The sequence below is a fragment of the Paroedura picta genome, chromosome 17 (assembly GCF_049243985.1).
Source record: "Paroedura picta isolate Pp20150507F chromosome 17, Ppicta_v3.0, whole genome shotgun sequence".
Classification (NCBI taxonomy): Eukaryota; Metazoa; Chordata; class Lepidosauria; order Squamata; family Gekkonidae; genus Paroedura; species Paroedura picta.
In genome coordinates this window covers 20,868,949-20,893,310 of record NC_135385.1, presented here as the reverse complement: position 1 = coordinate 20,893,310, position 24,362 = coordinate 20,868,949, and the positions used below count along the sequence as shown (strand labels likewise).

The 24,362-nt window shown below is 45.9% G+C and overlaps 1 protein-coding gene across 3 annotated transcripts in view; it reads left to right on the top strand.

The window, feature by feature from the left end:
- The first annotated feature begins 5,798 nt into the window (after nucleotides 1–5,798).
- The window catches only part of SMURF1 (SMAD specific E3 ubiquitin protein ligase 1), a 38,260-nt gene continuing 19,696 nt past the window's right edge, over nucleotides 5,799–24,362 (top strand). For all 3 annotated transcript variants that reach the window (XM_077316539.1, XM_077316538.1, XM_077316537.1), the window contains exons 1-3: nucleotides 5,799–6,142; nucleotides 22,937–22,975; nucleotides 23,514–23,622. In XM_077316539.1, coding sequence (XP_077172654.1) covers nucleotides 6,088–6,142; nucleotides 22,937–22,975; nucleotides 23,514–23,622 — 203 coding nt within the window. In that variant the 5' untranslated portion in view covers nucleotides 5,799–6,087. The remainder of the gene's footprint in view (nucleotides 6,143–22,936; nucleotides 22,976–23,513; nucleotides 23,623–24,362) is intronic.

Here is a 24,362-nt window from a genome sequence, read left to right as displayed (position 1 = left end):
GCCCGGCCAGTATGAAGAAGCACCTGGGGGTTCGGGGTCAGCTGTGAACCTTCCTGGCAGCGGGGGCAACCCACATCTCCATAAAACCGCTGGGAAAATGCCCCTGCTGAAAAGCTACGACAAGGTACCCAAACTTTAGGCCTGTCGAGAGTCCCTTTGGAACGTCAACACACAAAATGGCTGCAGCGGCCTACTTTCCATCCGACGGCAAACACCTTTGTGCTTTGCCACTGACGGCAGTGGGGTTGGTTTTACTAACACCTTCAAAGCCAGTCGGAAGCCTTACTGGGTAAAGGTCCATCTCCTCTCTTAAAAGCCTTAGTGGGCACTGGGAAAGGTTTCAGGCGGGCATCATGGTCCCCATCGGCACCAATTTAGGGACCTCTGAGGTAGCATCTGTTCTATGTCTATATTATGATGTTCACCGCCCAGAACTAGCCCAGCCAGGATAGGCAGTATAAAATCAAATAATAATAATGTTTTAAACCCATTTGACATGGAGGGAATGGCAGCCCCACCCTGTGCTTTATTACCAAGTGGGGAAATACTAGATTTGAATACCCCGCTGTTCATTAATTGAAGGGAGTCTCAAAGCAGCCTGCAGTCTCCTTCCCTTGCTCTCCCTGCAACAGACAGGTGGGTTGAGGCAGGTGGGGCTGAGGGAGCTCTGAGAGAACTGGGACTGGCCCAAGATCACCCAGCTGGCTCCCTGCGGAGGAGGAGCAGGGAATCAAACCCAGTTCTCCAGAACAGCGTCGGCCAAGCTGCCTCGGAAGAGAGTGGGGACGAGATGGAAAAATGGAACAAGAACTCTGGAGCCTGCAAGAGCTTCAAGAGCGACAGGGAATCTCCCCTGAGGCAAGACATTAGAAAGATTTTTAGCATTAGTCAGTCCAGTTTTATTTGGATTATGCAGCAGTGGAGTAAGAAGGGGAACTATCTCTTGGGTGTGCCTCCTGCCGTCCTCAGCTGCATCTAGTTGGATACAGCTGAAATGTGAGTCGATCTGTCTTATATTTTACAGAATGGAAGTGATTTCAAATGTCATTTGTCATCTGAAATCACAATTCTCAAATTGTAAGGGCAGATGGACTCACGCGCAAGCTGTTCCTGGAGAAATGGAAATTCATTCCATTTGAAATGAACTCACATTCCGGTTGTTTTGGGAGTGAGCCGTGACTCACAAAAGCTCCTCCCCCTGCCACAAATTTGGTTAGTCTTTAACGTGGCACTGGACCCTTGCTCTCTTCTTCGGCTATAGGGACTAACGCGAATATCTGTCCTCTGATCTGCCCATCAGTTTCTCTTCTCTGCCCAGACAAGGAAGAAGATAAGCTTTCAGGAACCTCTCTGAGTTTTCCCACTGCAGATGGGCGTGGAGCTATCTTGTTAGCAATGGTAATCGTCCAATTGAAATAATCACCTTCGTTCCCAATTCTGTCTGTGGCGCTGGGCCCTCTTATGAGCATGCCAGGGATATCCAGGCCTGCCTCTCTATCTGAGAAGGAATGCCAGTTGTTCAAGATGATACAGCTAAGAAACTGAGATAATACCTCCAGTCAAAGCAGAGTTGCCAGGGGCCAAACAGGGCTATCCAGTCCATCACCCTGCTGAATGCAGAATCAGCCTACAGCATCCATAAGAAGTATTTGTCCAACCATTGCTTAAAGACTGTCAGCAAGGGGGAGCGCCCCACCTCCTTAGGGTAGCAGATTCCCCTGCTGAACTATTTTATGAATTTTTTTTCCTGATATCTAGCTGACACTCTTTGGGACATAGTTTAAACCCGTTACTGCAGGTTCCATCCACTACTGCCAACAGGAACCCTTTCCCTGTATACTTAAAAGATACCAATCATGTCCCTTCTCAACTGCCTCTTCTCCAGACCAAACATTCCCAAGTCTCTCAACCCTTCCTCATATTGCTTGGTCCCCTGGCCCTGGATCATCCTCACCGCTCTCCTCTGCCCCTTCTCCGTTTTGTCCGCATCCTTTTTGAAGTGAGGCCTCCAGAACTGCACATACGTGCAGTCTGACCAATGTGGGACTATGACATCTTGGGATTTTGATGCGATGCCTCTGTGCACGCATCTCAAATAGAACGAAGATGCTCTGGGACGCTCCAGGAGTCGTCTAGAAGCAGGCATGTTTGGAGTGCTTCCCCAACTCCACCTGTCCATATTTCTATCCGCCTTCTTAATTGTCGGGCTAACCAAGCGTGCACCATTCCCTTCTCCTCCCCCTTTTGCTGCAGACTCCTTGGTGCTTATCAAAGCCGTTTCCTCGTCTCCCCCGACCCAATTGGCTTTGATGGCGCTGCAGACAATATTCTGTTTACAGAATCCGTCCCCACCCTTTCCTCCGCTGACAGAGGTTGGCGGCTCCTCCCGATCAGACGCACGGGGAGACAAAACCACGCCAGGAGGAAAAATGCCGTGCTGGGAACGAAGGCAAGATCAATTTGACAGGCTGTCACTCCTCTCTGATATTCTGGGCCTTCAGGGGCTGGAATGAACTTTCTCTTAACTTTTGGCCCCAGTGCGGGAGAACTTCCAGGCAATCTGATACCGTCCCTCTCCCACAGTGTCGGGGTGGCGTTCCTTTCAGATGCCCTGATGTAACGAGGAGCCCTAAAGGGACAGAAGCCGTGGTCAACAGAACACATCGCTGAACAAGCACAGGCAAGATCTCAGTGTAAATATTTTCAGACAGGCAGTCCCTGCCTGCCCAGCACTGGACTTAGTGTGGCCGGCTGGTAGCAAAAGGTCAGGATTTATTTGCATGGCTTGCTTTTGAGCTGCTTCGTACCACGTGCACCCTTGACCTGCTGGACGGCCCCAGGCTCGCTTGATCCCCTCAGATTTCAGATATTAAGCAGGGTCAGCCCTTAGAGAACTTGGAGGGGAGACCACTGAGGAGAGCAGAGTTGCTGTGCAGAGGCCAGCAATGTATGTCTCTTGCTTGGAAATTTCCCAACTGGGAGATGCCTGGGCCCATATCTTACGTCACCACTGCAAGGCTGGCATTTCTTCATACCCAGGATGTAAACTGAAGGGCTCCATGTTTTTTTTTAGGGCTGTTATTTGCTCTGTTTCTAAAGTGATGTGTCATTTGAGGAAGCCGAATGGTGTTTGTTGTTTAAATGCTTTTTGCTTGTTTTCGCGGCGTATGGATTATTCCCCTGGCCTGGATGGGCGCGGCCTAGCCTACTCTTGTCAGATCGTGGGAGCCTATTATTTGGTTGGGAGACCATGAAGGGTTGTGACATAAATCACGGCCCTAAGTCAGCCGTGACTTGATGGCTAAACAAAAGATTAGCAGTTTGTTTTAGGCTTTGCAACTGGCCTGAAGCCATTCTCTGGAGAAGCAGCTAGAGATTTCCCATATAAATAAAAGACGAATAATTGGTGCAGAAATCACAAACGGGGGGGGGGGGGTTGCCCCTCGCTATCTTCTTGCGAAGCAAAGGATAAGACAGAAGTTCCGACTCGGAACTGCAGCCCTCTCATCAGCTGGGTTAATTTTATTTTAAAAACTCATCAAGACGGAGGAGAAAAGCCACAGGAAGCCTGTTTTGTCTCCTGTCTCAAGCAGCCAACCCCAGTGCTTTTCCCCTCAGCTCAGCCGCCGATGATTTGAGCTGAAATACTCTCCAGCGTGGCACGTAATAAGTCAGCCGCACGTCACCTTGATTCTGGCTGCCGGTTCGATAAATCAACGGGATTGGGGAACTAGGTCAGTTCGTTGCCTGTAGAAAAACTGAAATGCCGTTTGCTCCACGCGGCTTCTCCCCTCCACTTCTCCAGCTTCCTTGGGACGTATGCATGTAGCCTCAGCTGCCCTTCTCTTTCCTTGTCCCTGGGGTTGCCAGCTCTGGGTTGGAGAAAATCTGGAGATTTTGGGGGGATGGGGGCTGCGGGGGGGTAGGGGAGGAACTCCAAAGGGGCATAATGTCCGCCGTCTATGCAGCCCTTTTTTTCCAGGGGAACTGATTGCTGGAAGCTGTAATTCCAGGGGATCCCCAGGTCTCACCTGAAGGATGGCTGGCAGCAGCCTGAGAGCTGAGCAATGTTACACAGTTCTTTCATCACACCTGGGCTTTCTCCAAGGATGCTTTTAACAGTCAGGCCACTGTTGGTAGATTCTGGGATGCAGTTCGGCATCAAAGGCCGTCAGGACGTTTAAGAGATGGTCATAGTTTCCCCAGCACAAATTGGGCTGCTTCGAGTTGGGATGCCATTGTCACTGGCAACTTAAATGTTTTAAAAATTGAATCTAACATCTTAAAGTTTTTGTGTTGTCAGATCTTTTTAAAATTTTATACTATTGTTGTTTTTATCTCTTTTTAAGTTGTCTTAGTTTTTAATTGCATGCATTTGAATTTTTGTCTGAATGACCGTAAATAAAGATTGATTGACTGATTGATTCTTGGGTGCTTATCCATGCCTGGAAACCCCAACTGCATTATCATTCATTTGTTTTCAAAGATAGGGCTCAAACTGAGCCTGATACTTAAAATAAGGGGGTGTCATCTTGTCATCATGCTGAGATCATGGCTCATCCTTAAGAACATGCCGGTGGGTCGCAACCAACTCATGGTGACCCCTTCCATGGGTTATTCCAGGCAATTTATGAACATTGCCTTCCTCTGTGTAGAAACCCCTGTCTTCCTTTTAGGGCTGCCAGTTCCCCTAGCCACCAGTGGGGGAAGGGGGAGGTTGCCAGTTTCAGGTCTGGAAAATCCTGGAGATTCAGAGGTGGAGCCCAGGGACCTCAGTGAGGTACAATGCCGTACAGCCCGTGCTCCAAAATCTCAATTTTCTCCGTGGACACGGATCTTTGTAGGCTAGAGATCCACTGTAATTCTGAGGAATCCCAAGGTTCTACCTGGAGGTTGGGTTCCCTGTTTCCTTGGTGGTCAGCCTAGTTTCCAAATTCCAGCAAGCTCGGGCTAAGCCGATCAATTCAAGATGCAGCTTTTTTTCCACTAACAGCCTCTTCTAAAACATGCTCCTCCGGGGAAACGTCTCAGCATATCACTTCTGCGTTCCCGCACCAGGTTGTCACGTTTAAGTGCTTTAGTCGAGGCTGTCCTTGCGATCAAAGGCATCAGCCATTCCAAAGGGGGGGATTGGACATCCGTACGACAGGAGTGTCTTGGGTGGTGACAGTTCGCGTTAACGCAGAAGACGCGGTTTGGAACAAATTCAGAATCACGTTTCAGAGCAAAAGCCGGTTGCATTACTGCTGTAGCAGAGGGATCGGTGTTTTATTTGCACGGGGGAAAGAGTTCTTACGCAACAAAAGGCTTCCAAGGGCAGGCGAGAGTAGGCACTATACTGGTCAGGAGGAGCCCACTCTAGTGAAAGTTACCGCTGTCAGCCGGACTCCAGATATAAATCTGAATCTCCATGCCCCACCTGGAGGTTGGCATCCTTAACTCTCCGAAGATAGTGGAAGTTATCCCCTCTCTACACGTTTTTTTCTACTGCTTCAGACCAGCACGGCCACGCGCTTGTGTTTCTCTGTTCTCCAGCGGAAGTCACCTCTGTCATCTGGACTACAAATGCAATTCCGGGAGAACTCCAGTCCTCACCTGGAGGTTGGCAACTTCGGGAGCCCTGGCCAAGCCGCTTGGCCTCTTCTTCCCACTAGGAGCGCGCTTCCCCTTTCCTCACCAACCACAGAGGGCGGGGGGGAAAAGAGGCGTGACCTCACCAACATGGCCGCCCGGGCCGCACAGTTGCGTCATCGCGCGACGGACGCGGAGCCCTCCTCGCCCCCCCCCCTTTCTCCCTTCCCGAGGCACGCCGGGAGCGGAGGCGCGAGCCTGGCTGAGAGGAAAGGCGCGGCGGCGACGGCGGCTGAGGCGGCGCGAGCGCGCAGTCCTCGTTCGCGTCCGGCGGGGCGGGCGCGCGTCGAGCTCCGTGAGGCGGCGCCGCCGCCGCCTCGCGAGGGAAGGAAGGAGGGAAGGAAGAAAAGAAAGGCCCGATTTTGGGAGGCGGGCCACAGTCCCGGATGGCGGCTCTGGCGGCCGGCGGCTGATCGCGCCTTCCGTCCCCCGCCCCGCCGCTCCTGAGGGGCAGCGATGTCGAACGCGGGCACGCGGAGGACCGGCTCCAGTATCAAAGTCCGACTCACAGGTGAGGCAGGGGGGAGGGGCGGCGGCCAGGTGGGGGGAGGGGGAGGAGGAGGTGGCGGGCGCCAGACGGCCGGCCGACCCACCCCACCCCGCCTCGGTGCAGGCCCCGCAGGGCTGTGGGAGGAGAAGAGAGGAGAGGAGAGGGGGCCTGTCTGCTTCTCCCCCCTCCCCGCTGTAATATTTTGCCTTCTCTTCCTCCCTGCCTGCCTGTCTGGCCTGCAGTGGCGGGTCGGGCTTGCCTCATCTTAAGCCTTTTTTTTGCGGGGGGGGGGGTCATTGACTGGGCTGCTGCTGCTGCAGACTTGCATTTTTCACGGTAGTTTGACAGGGGGAGGGATCTGCCCCCCTCCCCACCACCACCACCATCAGTTCCACCATAGGTGTGTGCAGGGGCAGGGAGGCAACTGTGCTCGATGCGTTTGCCATTGGGGGTGTCTGGCCGTGGCATCCCCCTTGCTCTTTGGCTCTCACCCACCTCCTCAGCAATCTCCAGAAATGTCCTCTTTCAGGAAAGGAGTAGGATGTGTACGTTGATGCTGTTCACCGTTTTTTTTTTTTTTCCTTTTCTGTTATTCCTCGCCTTGACACCTCTGTTCCGGTCGTGTAAAGAAGTTCACAGAGGCGGCATGGCGGGTATATTTTTGCCCTATTCTTGCCTTTTTGGAGGTTTAAGTATTGGGTGTTAATGAGAAGGCAGATGTCTACACTTTCTCGCCCCATTCAGATGAAATCTAGGCTTGTTTCTGGTTTTTGGGGTGGGGGTGGGACATTGGTAAAATTTATGAAGGCGGTAGCAGCTTTTCTAATGATCAAGTAAAACCAAAAGACTTTCTCAACCCCCCCCCCCCTTCTTTAAAGCACAGCTTGTATTCCAGTATATTGCTGTAATGGGGACTGTAATTGGAGCCCGGTGTTCCACTGTGTCCTCTCCTTAATGAATAAATTCATATCCAGCCACTGTGTGCAGTCTCTGAAGTGTGGAAATTTGGTCTGGCCAGCCAGACTTTTGGGGGCCTGAAGGGAAGGTTGGGTTACAGTTGGGATGAGCTCTTTGGAGATTGTGGGCTGGATGCTTTGATGCGATTCTTAATGTGGCTTTATGCGAGGGACCGCAGCTGTGGGTTTCTCCACAGAGGGCTGCTTCACATGTTGCAGAAGACAAATGTGTGTTTTGAAATCCGTATGTACAGGTTGGAGAGCCTCGGCCAACCACAGCTTTTCCAGGTGCACACGTGCAGGTCTTCTGAGATGTTCCTGTCTCCTCACTCTGCCGTAAATTCTGAACATCTGTGTCCTGAAAGTATAATTTGGCTAAACTGGCTTAATTATTAAGTGATCTGGAATTCTGTGCCGTTAATTAGAGTGTGATGAAAACAAGCAGCTCTTTCTTGTGTCTTCTCAATTTTAATCCACTTTTTCTTGGCCATCTTCTCTTCTGTTTTACTTCGTTGCCATCTCTTTCTTTTTCTGGTTCCCAAGCATGGCCTTACACGGTTTGGCTGTCAGTTTTACTCATGATGATATTTTCTACAAGGCTGTCTCTGCTCAGCAAGCTCCATTTACACGGTCAGCTGTTTGAGCACAGCCATGTCCACCTCACCACATGGGGTTGCCCCCTACTTGGAACTTCGTCATGTGTGCCTATTTTGAGAGCTGCTTATAGCAGCTAAGAGTGTGACCTCTGTGAGCCTGGAAAACCCTTGTTAAAATATTTCTTCAAATGCGCCTTTGTTAATAGTGGCCCGGGGGAAATCACTCTCTCTCAGCATTCCTCCTCTCCCCAAAAACCTGCAGTATGAAGGCCCTGTAGTAAATGGTTAGGTTATTGAGATATGTATATGTGACAGGGCTTTCAACATTAGCATATTGTTTAGCTTTTATTTTATGTGATGGGTTGCTGATGACATGTATTGCAAAGCCAATTGCTGTGTGTGAAGAGGCCCCTGGAATCCAGACAATGTTTAACTTCCTGCCCCCCTCCTGTTTGTGAATGGAACTTGCACGCCCCCAGGGGGGATGTCTAGTGATCCCATTAAAAGATGCCTGGCAAAGGCCTTGATAGATTGTTCCTGTGGGAAAGAGACTGTCTCTGAGCCCCAGAACACTCTTGCATCCCAGTGCCAAAAGCAGTGCAAAAATGAGCTTGTCCCTGTGTGGCACTTGTTTGTGCTTTTAGCAACGAATTAATATCTGTCAGAAATCTGGTGTTTTCAGTTACTAGCTTATATGCTGAAGAGAAGCATCCAACACCTGGTAACAATTGCTCCTATTTTTTTGTGGGATTTGCTCTCTTTCACTAAATTGCAAGCCAACTTTAAAATTCCATGTCGTGAAGATATTGGCTGTGGTAGCGTGTTGGATGCCTCCTTCGTGATGGCATTGCCACAAATAAATGGAGACTGCGCATTCTGCTGTGTGGTGTAGGGATTAAGAGTGGTGCCCTAGCATCCAGGAGACCCGGGTTCGAATTCTCACTTGTGCCATGGGAACTCACTGGGTGACCTTGGGCCAGTCACATTCTCCGCCTAACCTCCTTTGCAGGGTTCTTGTGAGAGTAATGCAAGCCACTCTGGGTCTCCACTGGAGATCGAGGAGAGGTACAAATGAATAAAATATCTAGGATTATTTTATTGTAGTTTTATTGGGGTGTTTATATTCGAAGGACCATATAGTAATTGTTGGGCCATGGATGACCTCCGCAGACGTATGTTGTAGCTGATTCAAGATTATGATTGGTTAGCATTAATATAATGCGTTAAAGAGCTTCATGCAGTCATGCTAGGAAGCATGACAGCAGTCCTGTAAAATAAATAGGTCAGTGTTATCCTCATATTGCATATTTGAGGATTTAGGCTCAAAGAATAGAGACCATTTGAAGTTAACTGTAAGTTTGGCACTGAAGGAATATAAAGGTGTCCCTAATAATATCAGAAGACGGATAATGATTTGTGTCCTGACATTATTGGCTTCATATTTTGACATGGCATGGTGGGGGTAAGGTATTCATGCCTTTGCTTTCCACGGGGCCATTCTGTCTGTCTCTGTAATTATGCACACTTCATTGGAGAGGCTGCAGTTAATGGAATTCTGTAGCTTGTTTAAACATGGCAGCATTAATATATTGAAATCCAGGGCCTTGTCAGTCAGCCTTGGAAAAGCAAACCCAGCATCTGACTCTAAAGAAATTAAGAGGCCCGATTCAAAGAGAGAGCTGCATACTTGTCCTCGTGGCAGAATTGCTAAATATGACTTTCACCTTTTTGTTTACATACTCATTTCCAACAGTTAATTTGATATTCTTTGCACCGATCTGCCTGCATTAAAGCAAAGTATTGCTTTATTGTATCGCTTTGTGACTAATTTTGGATTTTATTTTCCTGCGGCGATAAGCCATCTGGATATGCAATAAGACATACCACTGTGCAGATATTGGTACATTTTGAGGCTATTGGGATTAAGGGACTATTTTGCAAATGAAAGATTTGTTTTCCCCCCAGTTTCATTTTCTTTATGAATGGCAAGGAATAGCTGGCTTAAATCTCAGTTTCTTCCCATGTACTTTCCGTTTCAGCAGATAAAGTTCAGCTTTCTCAAGCGTCTAGAACTCTTGAGTGCATTCCAGTTGCTTTTCACGATGCTTCTGACCCAGCATCCCTTTTGTGTCTGTAGCTCTTACTCACCCATGCTAGGAGTGGATCACTCCATGAAAACAAGTTCACATCCATGCTGTCACACACACTGGGCCCTGCCCTCTAGGCTGAGAGCCCTTCAGTTATGTTTGACAAGAAACGTGGATTTAGAACGGGAAAGGGACAATTAATACTGTAATTTGGAATGGAAGGGTGATGGTACTAAAATGCAATGGGATTGTCGTAAGAAATTTGCTGTAGCGTGTAGTGATTGGAGCTTGTAATGAGAAGAAAGGTGGGGGGACCCGTATTGAATATCTAGTTTAAAAGACGTTGACAGATTTATGGACCAGCCACAAAAGAAGAAAATGATAAAAAATCGAATCAAATATTTCAAATGTCCTGTTGAACAGTAGGTTTTATTAGCAACATAAGTATAACCGTACATCAAAATCGGATATTGCAAGAAACTTTGAGTAATTCAGATGTGTATGTGATATGTAATGCCTTTTGTGTTAGATTAGCTAAGAATTTGATTCCATCCAAGTAAATGTGAATCCCATAGCAACTTCTTGGTTCTACCTATAAATTAAAATATCTTTGTGTGTATTAAAAAGCTGCTTTAACAGGCTGCTGTGGAAAGGCCCAGAATGGGATATTTTGAAGATAAGGTTCTGAACAGTATACCGGCACTTCTTGCCTAATTTGTGTGATGAATGCTGCATTGATTGAACATGCAGTTAGCTTTGCAGAAAATCGATGTTACTGATATAGATCTAGCCAGACAATTTTGTGTATCATTTTTTAAAAAATAGCAAATAGCAACTACAGGGGCTGTTCATCATGTCAGGAACGTTTGCTCACATAAGGTTTGCTTATTTCCTTGCGATGCTGGATTCATGTCCAGTAGCATCCTGTTAAGGTGATTACAGATGCACGACTTTATTGTCTGCTAGAACTGGAAACCAGTTTACGAACACAGAAGCTGGACGCCGGCTTCTTCAGCAAACCATTCCATTGGAGTCGGAGTAATACTATCTAGTGGCATAAAGGCAGATCCCTTTATTTAATGAATTGAGGAAAGTGTCGCTTTAATGCTTCCCCCCCCCCTCTCCTTGCTTCTTGTTTTTCGATTTTCCAAACATAGCTTTTATAATTAACACAATGTATTGGGCCTCTAAAGTAGTTTGTATTGAAGGATCTCCGTACTAATCATTTGCCCCTTGTAAACCTCGTGTTCTGGGGAAAGTGAAAAGTGACAGCGAGGAGAGACTGGCTCAGTAGTAGAGCCTCTGCTTTGTATTCAGAAGGCTCCCAGTTAAAAAAAGAAAAAAAGACCAGGCAGTAGGTGATGTGAAAGCCTTCTGTTTGAGACCCCCCTCGAGAGCCATTTCCAGGATGCTGACCTTCACTGAATGATGGTTTGATTCAGTATAAGGTGGATTCTGTGGTACTCTTGTTTTTCTGAACTTTAAAAGCATTTATTTATTTAAATTAACATCTAGGCCGCCCCTCTCCACATGGTCTCCAGTCATTTTTGTCTTACAACAAATATAAACAAACCAATTTCAAACCGTTTCCAATTAAAGTTATCTTCCATTTTGTTCCATAATCGCTTGGTCCAAAGAACCTTCTCTGATGAGCCAGGATTTTCTTTCTTTCTTTTTTTTTTGAGAAACCAACAAACATTGCGCAAAAGGGCACAGCTGTCCCCACTATGAACGCCAACCAAGTAGCATTCTGACATGCACATATGGAGGTTGGTCTCTTGGTCTTGATCCACAGGTTGGGAAGCACTGCTTTCAAGGACCTGGTTTGTGCTTCTTGGACAGCACCACCACCCCGGAGCAAATAGCTTTGGAAAGGGAGGGGATTTGCAAAAAAAAAAAGAAAAAAAAAACCACCAAAAAGTTTATAATAGGACACAGGAGCCTTCTCAGGCAGGAAAAACTCCCTTTGGCTAGTGCTTAACACACTTAAAACAACTGTTTGGTGTTAAGTCTATAGCAATTGTATCCACAGGTACTCCAATCTAAGGGTCTTAGACTGGAACGGTTTGTATATGATTATATATAATGCATATAATGCATATATAATGCATCTAATACTTCAATACAATGGTACTGTATATTTACAGCTTCAGAGAACATATCTGCCAAGTCTATACATCTTTGTGGGCGAAACAATCCATTATTGTTAAAGAAACCGCAGTGAAACACACAGGGTGGGGTAGTGCATACATCCAGCTGTGTGCATCTCTACAACGGGAAAAAAACGCTTGCTGGGTAAGGCATGTGAGTTGCCTCTTGTGCCATGAACAAGTAATAACTTTTGCAGGCTTCTGTGTGATGGCAACTGAAGGGTTTTTTTTTAAGCAAAGCTTAATATTTGTGTATCTTCCTAAATTTATGGCATTCTTCCTACAAAAATTGTCACAAAATTTACCCAAAATGGCTTTATCCCAGAACAGTTCTACTGCTTTAGCTTCTAGCATGTTGTAGCTTATGTTTATTCATTAACAGGTGATTCCATTTGCGCTCTTTGCATCTAGGAGCAATAAGCTGCATAGGGGAGCTGCATCTTTTATAGGTATGGAAATTACTGTAATAAATGTCTTGGATAGCATTTGCATTACAGAGAATTATACCGAGAATAAACTAGAATCTGTAGTACTTGACTTGTACTTGATACTGTTTGCAGGTTCTGGTCTATTGGGGGGGAACTACTGTAAACTTGTAAAATATATATCAAAACCAGTTAAAATGATGAAACAGTGAATCAACTTTTTAGCTTCTTGGAACTTTTTCTGAGGCTCACTGTTAAATAGAAACTTAGAGCACAAAGGGAGAAAAGAAAGAAAGAAATGTGGTTGGGAAAAAGGGCCTTGTAGAAGCCACATTCATGCTCTGTTAGGGCCTTAAGGTTGTGATTCAGAACATAGTTTGCAGACAAACTGGATTAGTTCTGAACCCATCAGGGGGAAAGGGGGGAAACAAGACAGACAAAACATTCTGTAGCCATTGTTTCTTTCTCACTCTTGCTTTAAGAAGACAAAAGCCAGTGATTACCTGAATCTCACCATTTCTGGCCTGAACTCACAGGTCCTTCTGAAGATTAGAAAGAGGGAGACAATTTAGCTTTCTAGCTGCTGTTTTAGTCTCTGAGGAACCAGCTTTTCAGAGTTATTTATATTCGTGTTTATGAATGCTGGCATCCTATTTATTAACAAAATAAAGGAAAACTGTTAATGATGTGTCATTCACAGTGCAATGTCTGTCCACGAAGATTTAAAAGTCAGATCTGTGCACCATAGCCCGGTTGCTAACAAAATTTGTTTTATTTATTAAAAACATTTATTAGCTGCCTGGGAGCAAGACAGATAGTTTGTAACAGAGCTAGGAAGAATGTAGCGAGTTAAGGATCAAAAGTTCAGGCATTGAGAAACATTGTATCTATGTGCTTATAGCACTCCAATGTTTGTTTAAAACACTAGCAATCCTTCTCCCCTAAGGAGGCTTACAGTGTAAACCAAACATTATACAAAACACAGTAAGAACAACAATTATGAAACCTGGAGAAATCACAAGAGCTTTAGTTAGGACTGCCAATGATAAAACTCTTGTTAGCTGCCTCCTGCAAATTGACAAGGAGGGGGCCAGGCTAACCTCCCATGTTGTGACACGGTTTACTAATTTAACAGAATTAACTTTTTTGTTTATATAATCCCACTCTCATGATGGTCAGTTCTTAGTCTGAGGAGGAGGGCTTGCACTCGAAAGCTCATGCCTTGAATAAAGCTTTGTTGGTCTTAAAGGTGCCACTGGACTCTGGTTTTGTTTTGTTGTGCTGCTTCAGACCAATACGGCTACCCACTTGGGTCTCCCTGGGATGTTGTTCTGGCCTTATGGGGCTTAAGGCCCTTGCAGGAGTCCTCACCTAACAAGCTTCTTGGCTAGTGAAATCAGGAGGGTTTCTCAAAGTACTGTTAATCGCAGAGAAAGAACATATGGAAGAAAATGAGCCTTCAGATGCCCAGGTTCCAAGTCATGTAATGCTTTAAGGAACCAAAGTAATTGGTGTAGTATTGGGGACATACGCTCCTCATAGCTGTTGCATCTAACCACAGCATTCTTCACTAGCTATAGCTTCCAAACATTCGAATAGAGTGTGATGCAATAATCCAGCCCGGACGAAACTAAGGGATGGATACCTGTGGCTAAAGGCTGTTGACCCAGGAACAGATGCAGTTGATACTCCAACTGGAGCTTTTCTAAGGTGAACTGCTGTGTCAGCAAGCATTCCTAAACGGCAAATTTGGCTTTACAAGGGGATTATAGCTCCATCTAAGACAGGGCAGATCGGAAGTCCCTGGTCTGCCTTTCTACTTACTCAGAGAATGATTAAGATTAAGATTCAGGTTGTTCACCCTCAATTCAACGTTGCAAAATATTATGGGGTGGGGCAGTAACATCCATAATTCAGAGTAATTTGATGAGAACTTCACTGATAAACACTGGTAAGTATATAACATCAGGGAAATTTGTATTGCATTGAGGCTTTTGCTATCATTTAAGCTTCAGCCTGCACGTTGCTATGTTAAAGTAGGCGCTGGGGAGAGGCAGCTGCAGAGAGAGGTATACCAGGTGTGCAGTAAAATGATTGGCTATTGAGAAATTCTCTTGACTGAGTTTCCCAGTAGCTACTGAGAAGTGGCAGCTTCTTGCCTGGTCTGGCACAAGATAAGTGACCCTGTTAAGCTTATTCCCCTTCAAACCTAGGACCCAAGTCCCATGCTGTTTTTACTCTGCCTCCTCCGCTGCTTTGTCTCTTGGTACTTCCCGGCTGGCGGCGTCTGGGCTGAGACAACTGGGTCTACAGCAGTCAAGGTCTTTAAAAAAACCCAAAAAAAACTTTCCTTCCCTCTGATGTTGCAGTCTTTGCTTAGGAAGTCTCCAGTGTTGACTATTGACATGCACATTAACCAGTTGGGCATGCAGAGTAGTTTGTGCATTGTGAACTGCAGGTGAGAGACAAAAATCCTTTATGTAAAACTCAGCACTTAAGTAAAGTGTTCCTTGAGAGTCTCCTTCCTTGATTGTTTTTCTTACTCTGTATAACTTAGACCAAGCAAGCGTGAAAGAATCGAGGCTTTTGAACTCTGGTGCTGGAGAAGACTCTTGTGAGTCCCTTGGACTGCAAGGCGAGCAAACTAGTTAGTACGAGAGGAGATCAGCCCTGACTGCTCCTTAGAAGGCCAGATCCTGAAGATGAAACTCAAATACTTTGGCCACCTCATGAAGAGGAAGGAATCCCTGGAGAAGAGCCTAATGCTGGGAGCGATTGAGGGCAAAAGAAGAAGGGGACAACAGAGTTGGCTGGATGGAGTCACTGAAGTAGTCGGTGGGAGCTTAAATGGACTCAGGGGAATGGTAGAGGACAGGAAGGCCTGGAGGATCATTGTCCATGGGGTCGTGATGGGTCGGACATGACTTTGCACCTAAAAACAACAACATAACTTAGTCTGAGCGTGTCAGTTCAATGAATTTAAAACCTGCCTTTTTTGAGGGCAGAGGGGTCTTGATTTGGTATGGCTGGAACATTTCCTGTTCTAACTTCTGTAGTCAAGCCAGCTTGTGTTTATATTCTTTGGAAATCGAAATCTACAGAATTGCCCATCAACTTGAATATATGGAGAGACTGGCAAAGGGAAACTGAAATTTCCAAGTAGTCTGCAGTCCCAAGCATTTCCTTTGTAGGATTCTGGTCTGAGTCGGAGCGCTTTGCTTTCAAACGGAACCAGAGCGGATTTGAAAACTGCTCCCAGATGGTTGGAGTTGCGGAAGGGGGAAGAAGATGGATTAAAAAGAGTTGCCAAGAAAGCAAACAGTTTGGCTTTTATCGTCTTGCCTCGCTAAGCATCATAAAACGTACAGGAAAGCTCATTCGGAAGAGTAGAAGGATGGGAATTAATTTGCAAGTGCCTAGAAGATGGCAGCCTGATTGGAACAGTCTTTTTCGGATTGAGAACTGTGTGCCGAAATCCAGTGCAAATCTGCCTTGGCGACGGAAAACAGTCTGCAGCATTTGTATGACTTTTGATCGCTGAATTCTTGCAGCTAGTTCTGTGTATCATTAATCAGCTCCTTGTTTACATATGAACAGAAGCAGTATTAAAATGAGAGAGGTTGTGATTTCCTCCCAAGATGAATCGGGCATATGTTCTGTTAGCCTTTTGGGCAATCCAGTGTACTGGTGATATGATGCAGCTTTTCTTCTTCCATAGCCAAGTTCCATGAATAAAGCGACCTAGGCAAGAAAAAAAGAAAGCGAGGAGGTGATATATTTTCCCTATATTGACAGTGCTTTCGATCTTAAACCAAAGCAACTATTATTCATTATTGGTGTAATTGTTCTGTGGGTAAAATCTACCAATAGGATTTCTAGTTTCCTTTTTTTTTTCCAGCTGGAATCTTTACATGCTTCATATGTTCTGTTGTAGAATCTGAATCGCTGCGGGAGCTTTCTGCATTCCGCAGGGCCTGCAAAACGGAGCTGTTCCGCCAGGTCTACGGTTGAGGCCAGGGCAGTGAGGAAGATCACTGGAAGATCACACACACACACCCTTCCCAGGGCTGGTGTTGGCACCTGGGTGTTGTCAGCTAGGTTCTCTCTCCTCCCCAATAGTGGGTCTCAGTCTTGGGTGCAGGGCTTGTTTTATTTATCGCCTGTTGCTGTGTATTTCATATTGTATCAGTATGTCCTTTTAACGGGGGTTTTAGTGGGGTTGTTTATTGTGACCCGCCACGAGCCATTTTTTAGGAGTGGCGGAATATCAATCAAATAAATAAATAAATAAAAAGTCCTGCATTAACTGTGTTTTTTAAAAAAATTGTCTATTCTAGATAGTCAAACGTGTCGCTACTTTTCCCTACATAGTTGTGGCCCTGTGGGGAGAGCTGTTTTCGGTGAGCTGCCTATGGTGAAATGGCCGTGTCTTCTTCCAGGTAGCCGCAGCAAAACTTTAAAAACAGGCATCTTAATCCTGAGCGGCTTTTGCACTGCAAGTACGGTGTATAGCGTTGGGTTAACAGAATTCAGACAGTGGCGCATCCCGGTCATCTCCCGAGAGGGTTCTCCTTGTAGCTTCTGCAGGTTTCATTCCAGGATGTAGCCCAGAGCCTTAAATGGCCTCTTTAGCCGTCATCCCAGTGAGAAGAATGACAGGCCGCCGCTTACGTTAGCATTCCACAGGCAGGAAATGGTCGCGTCTCTCACAGTATACGGACGGAGAGCACATGTTTAAATATTAACGTTCCTGGGCGATACAGGGTAAAGCTCGGGCTTGTGTTTGATACTGCTTGGCTATGCGTGAATGCCCTAATCCTGCAGTTGGGCCGCGAGCCAGAAGAACAAGCATAAATATTGCTGTGGAGGTCAAAACTGGCAACGCAAGTAGACCCTGAGCAATCCTGGTTGCTAATTAAAAGAGAGCATCTTTGCAACTGGGCCTATTCTGAGTGCAATCTAACATTCTCGCCTGATTTCTTGGGCTCTGTAGGACTTCTGCGTTACCTGTATAATTTCTTGAGCTCCGTTGGCAGCGTACTAAGTTGATGTTGGGGGATAGACCTATTAATGTCTAATGGCCATAGTAACAAAAGGGAAGTTCTACATTCAACGGCAGTAGACCCTGTGAATAGCAGTGCCAGGAAGCAACATCAGGGAGTAGATCTCAGCCTTGATATCCTATTGTTGGACCTCCAGAGGAACTGGCTGGCCACTCTGTCGGATCAGATGCTGAACTCGATGGACAGATGCTGAACTGTCGGATCAGATGCTGAACTGTTCCCAGCAGGACTCTCCTTAACATTTCTATGTATTGTCAGTTAGCCCTGGTGACGGGCCAGCGTTGGTCCGAGTCAACAATAAGTATTGATCGAGTCAACAATAAGTACTGAGCCGCTGAAGTGAACGCTGTCATATTTGAAGAACAAAAGAGCCTCCCATAGGCTGATACAGCCTCACTTTGAATTTTAAAAAGCCCTCTTTCACAATGGCATGTGCTGTTAACCGGACTACCTTATGTGCTGCACTGTAGGCTTTATCTAAGATTCAGGGTACTCTTTTTTTTTTTAATGTGTCTCGTTTTAGAGAAAAAGTAGAGAATAGGCTTAATAATAGGGGGCCATCGAATCAGAGCTTGGGAAACAATCAGATCTCAACTCTGTGGCCTTGGGCAATGTATGCCAGTCTCTTTAACTTCATCCCTCCATGTGGCTGTTTGCGCAGCAGAACAGTGTATTACAGCTTTCCGTGATCTTGGAAGTGTTAAATATGTGAAATATTTTTGGCAGGTGAAATTCTGCTTGGAATCCGAGCCATGCATGCTAGTGGGAGGAAAAACACAATTCTTCCCGTTCAACTTGTTTTTTTTTCTTTTTCTTTCCTTAATCGTGTGAGCATTTAAAACAGCATGCTTTAAAAAATATTACCATGGATATTTCGCTCAGACTCTGGCATGGTTTATTGGATAATGTAGAGGTTGCTTACAGCCGACTGAAATAAGTGAATAATTAACGTGTACGTCTGTATGGGTGGAAGCTGAATAAGAGATTCAATTGGGATTTTCACCAACTCTCCTACTCTATTATTAACCCTCTGATGATTATGATGAAACCTAGGAAGTACACAACTGTAACTTGGTTTCTAAGGCATTTCTTTGCCCAGTAACTTTAAACACAGCGTAGTCTTGCTGCAGAACACCCAGAGCTTATTGGACGAAACATATATGTAAATATTAACTAATTATAACATGATTAATTGTGCAGGAGATAATGAGAGCTTTTCCTGAGGGACCAGAGAGGGGCTAGTCTTTACAGAGCTGTCAAGGGAGCAGTGACATGGCAAACTGAATATGGGGACTTAAAGAGAGCGAGGATCCCTTTGCCCGTCCTATACGTCAGAGTTGATGTATGAATGTGCTTAAAACCTGGAAATTCTCTGTTCAGGATGAGATTGTTCTATGGGCCAACTTCTTCCTGTTCTCCATTTTCCTGGGAGGGGAAGAAAGATGTTTTAGAAACTTCCTTTGCGGCAGTTTATCGTGTCTTTTTTTCCCTGGACCTGGATCGGCCAGGCTGGCCCAATCTTGGAAGGTTAGCAGGGTCGGCCCTGGTTAGCATTCGAATACAAGACCGCCGAGGAAGTCCAGGGTTGGTAGATGGAGGCAAGCAATGGCCAACCACCACTGCTTGTCTCTTGCCTTGAAAAACCTGTGGGATTGCCTGTGATTTGATGGCACTTGATGGCCAAAGAACCTTTCATGCATGTGGACACCAAGTTGAGAAGTTTGCTGTACTACGGATGCAGAGGCATTCGGTATACATCCAAGACCTGAAGTTTATTTTGGTTGCAAAGCAATTAGTTGTCAGATTTCTGTGAAGACAGTCTCAGACTGCTCTGCTTTGGGGTTTAATGCAGCATATGCCAGGCTGCTTCTGCCTCTAGGCTGTTTTTTTTTTAACCGTTTGGCTGAAGATAGTCAGTTTTGTATGATGCACTTACAGCCAACATTCGTTCTTTGAAAAACTTTTCCAATCACACGAGGCCTGATTTGGGAAATAGCTTTCTAACCCAGAACACAGAGATAGCTTTGGGAATATAGCAACCTTCTCCGAAAATTGCTGCCAGGAATTATTTACCCTCTTAAATAGGTCACTGATCTCTGATTCTGAGGAATTCCGTGTTAGACAGATTTGAATGTCATTAAAGGGAGTCTTGAAGCTCCAAGATAGGTTTAACTGGGGTTAGGGAGAGATTCCTATGGAAACCTAAAAATAACCATTTCTTGGAATACAGTGACGAAATGTCACAAAGCGATTTATGGTACAGTGTGAAGGTGAAAATATGATCCAAAGGCAATCCTGGAGTATCTTGAAGTAAAGTTACCCATTTGGATGCAAAAAGATGGTGGTCTTTCTGCGTTCTTAAGAATATTTGCTTCTTGACATAACTTGGTAACATTTGAAGTCCAAAATCTCCAGTGCCTCAATGCACTTTTGAAATGGGGAGGAGAAGATCTGTCAAAAGCTGCTTATGTTATTGCAGGAGCTGTTGAATTGGGAGAAATGCAGAAATCTCTTGGGGCTAAGGCATCATCTTACCATCCTTACTCATTTATCTGAATGCAAACTATCCCTGCCTTCAACACACCATGCTTGTGAAACAGCAAATTCCAGCTTACTTCAGTTGAGACCCAACTTTTATCCTGCATTCTGAAACAGAGATTGTTTGGTCAGTTACGAAGATACGCATTCACACATACATATACACAAACACCTCTAAATGATTTCGGGATTGTGCTTTTAGGTGAAAACATGGATTTTTTCCCAGCAGGGAGCCTCACCTACTTCACAAGGTGTCTGTCGTGGGGAAAGGAAGGGAAGGTGAGAGTTAACCACTTTGAGACTCGTTCAGGTAGTGAAAAGCGGGGTATAAAAAACAGTGGTTCTCCTTTTTGTAATATTTTAGTAACCTAAGTAGGCCACTATTGCAAAAATAGATGTTCACCAGTGAGCATCTACAGGAGAAACACTCAGAAATTGATGAATACATTATTAATTAGAATTATAGGGTTTCATTACTTGTATCCTGCAGGATTCCTTCCATGGCTTTACATTTCCTTTAAGCTTTTCAGGAATTGGGCACAGAGTTCTTAAGTGGCAGAAACCATACCATGGTGGTTTGGTTGGGTCTCCCAGCTGTTCTTCATGCTTCCCCTCCTTTGGGGAAGCCAGTTTGGTGTCGTGGTTAGGAGTGCGGACTTCTAATCTGGCATGCCAGGTTCGATTCTGCGCTCCCCCACATGCAACCAGCTGGTTGGCCTTGGGCTCGCCACGGCACTGATAAAACTGTTCCGACCGGGCAGTGATATCAGGGCTCTCCCAGCCTCACCCACCCCACAGGGTGTCTGTTGTGGGGAGAGGAAAGGGAAGGCAACTGTAAGCCGCTTTGAGCCTCCTTCAGGTAGGGAAAAGCGGCATATAAGAACCAACCCTTCTTCTTCTTCAGTAATCTCAGGGCTCTCTCAGCCTCACCCACCTCACAGGGTGTCTGTTGTGGGGAGAGGAAAGGGAAGGCGACTGTAAGCCGCTTTGAGCCTCCTTCGGGTAGGGAAAAGCAGCATATAAAAACCAACTCGTCGTCTTCTTCTTCCCCAGAGAAAGAAGCAATGCAAATCATTGTTGATTTCCTTTGCATTCCATAGTCCGTCTTTCTTGCCGGAGGGATGCAGGAACATGAAATGCAACAGGCGGCCCAAGCGTAGATAGAGCTGAGGATTGCCACGATCCACGGCCATCGCTGCACCTGTTGATCGCTCATATTACCGATGCTGTGCTAACTCTGTTGCTTGTCTTTGCCAGCTGCACGTATCAAGCTGCCGCCAGGTGTGAAGGGCATCAGGAGTCCAGTTGTGGCTGGCGGATTCCTGCATTAATGTTGCATGGGACAAAGATGCCGCTATTAAGTCTCCCGCAAAGCCGGCACGGAGGCTCTCTTTCCTGCCGCACGCCTGTCAAAGGTGTGAGAATCTAATTAGACCAGTCAGGTAGAAACCGACCGAGGCATGAACGTTCAGCTATTTTAGGCTGCACGAAGCAAATAAAAGCATCTCAAGGAAAGAGGAAGCAGTCTGCCTCTGAGCCACTTTGCATGCATTATGGGCATGATCCAGCCCACCATGCTGGCCCCAAGGAGCCGTCGGTCTTCTAAGAAAAGTGTGTGGTAACATTTTCTCGGGATAGGGCCAGACACAAGTGGAAGGAATGTCAGAAATGCGTTGTTCATACAATAGAGAAAAGGCCTCTTTCCTGATGTGCTTCTTTTGTATGAAAAAGGAATTTTTGTGTTTGTGCCAGGACAGCTGGGTGGTATTCTAAGACTTTCACGGACTTTCGCGTTTTATTCTTGGACATGGTTTGAAGTGCAGCCCTGGACCACTTAAGGTTTAGAGGTAAACGTCTGTGCAAGTCTGTCTTTTAGCCCAGATAATTATCAGAGATCTTTTTCCAGGTTGTCTGCCTTTAGAAGATGGGCAGGTGTCCCAGGGACAGAGTCTTTTTGGTGACGGCACCCCCAAAAAGATGCCTGCCTGATGGTCTGAGTGACCACAAGGGTAGCATTGGTTGGAATCTCATCTTGCTCCTCTGAGCCTCTGGTTCTTTTTGTGTTGACGTTTAACTGGTTTTGGTTTTACGGCTGCTTTCCATCCTTGCCTGTGTTTTTACAACCTTTAAAAATAATCTGTGTATTTTCGCTTGCTGTGAGCTTCCCTCATCACAGTGGCACGTGCATTTAAAAAAAAATCAGGTTTCTCATATGTGTTCTGGAGTGGCACCATGCACCACAGCTTTTCCATGGAGCATAAAAATAGACCGGGAGGTGCACAGAAACATCCGTGTGTTTCACATCAGCTGCCAGATCTCCCCTTGCTCTCCCTCAGGTCACAGAAGTAGCCGGGTCGATCGATTGATTACCATTTCAGTTTATACCACCCCACCAAGTGGGGCTCAGAACAGATCACAGCCGTATAAAACAGACAGAATAAGTATAGTTGAAACAGTATGAAGCTACAAAGTATAACAAACAAGCCATACATAGATTCAAATGCGTAGCCGTGTTGGTCTGAGGAAGTGTGCATGCACTCGAAAGCTCACGCCTTGAATAAATCTTTGTTGGTCTTAGAGGTGCGACTGGACCCTGATTTCATTAAGCCCTACATAGTGTCAGATCCACCATTAAGCTCCATAAATACACTTAACCGGGAAAGGCCCGATGGAAAACCTCAGACTTACAGGCCTTATGTAACCTAGGGAAGAATACTCCTAAGTGTATTTACAGACTTTTTTCTTAGTAGCCAATGAGCATAGCAGTGATAAGAACCCAGGTTTTTTGCAGGAAGGGTGGAGCAATGAAATGTTTGTGCTTTGCCTGAGCTCATGCAAAAGAATTTATATGTGGTGCTGTAGTTAACTGTTGCATCTTCTCCATCCCCTCCCCATTGAGGATTTGAGCGACAGCATCCTCCTTTCTGCTGGACTTGTTTTTAACCAAATATGGGTGGAGTTTGATAACCTTTTTTCCCCTCTCTCGTTCTCTCTTTGTAGTACTTTGTGCCAAGAACCTTGCAAAAAAAGATTTCTTCAGTAAGTAACTGGCAGAAGTCTGCTTTTCTTTCCTCCTATGTGCATATTTAAGCTGTTTTTTTAAAAATATCCTCATGATAGCTTTTTTATTTTTTATTTTGCATGTTTCTGTCAGGTCATTTAAGGATAGTTTCTTGGAAGTCAGTAGCATAACGGTCTGAGATGTCTCCTCTGCAGACTGTAGGCTGGACTCCCCCCCCCCCCTTCTGTATGAGCTGAATCCTTAAAATCCTGATTCTTGACCCCCAGGGACAATCCATTCGTTTTTGTCCCTTTTCACTTCCTGTGTCTTTAAATCATGGATGTTATAAGTCTAGTTTCTGATTTTTCACTATTTCCCCCCGGAGTTTTGTGGTGGGATTGGGGGGGGGGGAGCCTGTGCTCTCCTGATAATTTTAATGTTCCTAGTATAGCTGGTGCTGTTACTGGCCTCTGCCAGTGTGATTGAGAGCGGGCCAGGCTTTGTAAAAGTAGCGTTATTCCTTACAAATGGGTTTACGTGGCTTTTTGTCCTAACTGTTCCTCCACTTCCCTGCAGGGCTTCCTGACCCATTTGCAAAGGTAGTCGTGGATGGATCCGGTCAGTGCCACTCAACTGACACTGTGAAGAACACGTTAGACCCCAAGTGGAACCAGCATTATGACTTGTGAGTTACCTGTCCTCCCAAGGGTCATTCAGAAATGGAAGGGATCCACATGAGTAGAGGAAGTCCAGAATCAACCATGCACGGCCATTAGAAGTTCTGATAGGGGAACCATAGCTGGAGACTTGCAAGTCTTCTTCTGTTAGACGGGGAATCGAGCTGGAGACGTCTTTCAGCGGGGAATCTGAGGCTTGTAGGCGTCATGCTTGCTGCCTAAACATTTTGGCCAGGATCCAGAGAACTATTTTAGACCCACCTAAGGCAAGGACGTGCCTAGCAAGGCTGCTCGCTTATAAGAGCCAACCCCATGCTGGGTCACAGTCTGCCTTTCGAAGACTCCTTGGTTTGTAATACCGCCTGGGGAACTGCTGCTCCAAAAGCCTGGAGCTCTGCTTGAGCGTGAGGGACTAGTTGTGCCCTTCTTTTGGCACCCATCCGCAGGCTGCCGACCTCACTCCTGCTGCCCACTGAGGCAGAAGTTCTGTGTCGATAAACCAAAGGAAGCTGGCGGAGGTCTTGCAGCCCCTAATGCCACAAGCTTGCCAGCAGTTAATTAACCAGCATTGCTGCAGTATCAGTGTAACGTGCTGCGTGACAGTCCAGCAGTCTGAACTGCATTTGATAAAGCAACACTGTGGCCAGAGCATTACTTAAAAACAACAGCAGTGTTTAGCTCTTGCAACTGTAAACGTATCTTAGCAAAGGAGAAGCCCTGCAATTGAAACACCTTTCTCAAACTGATC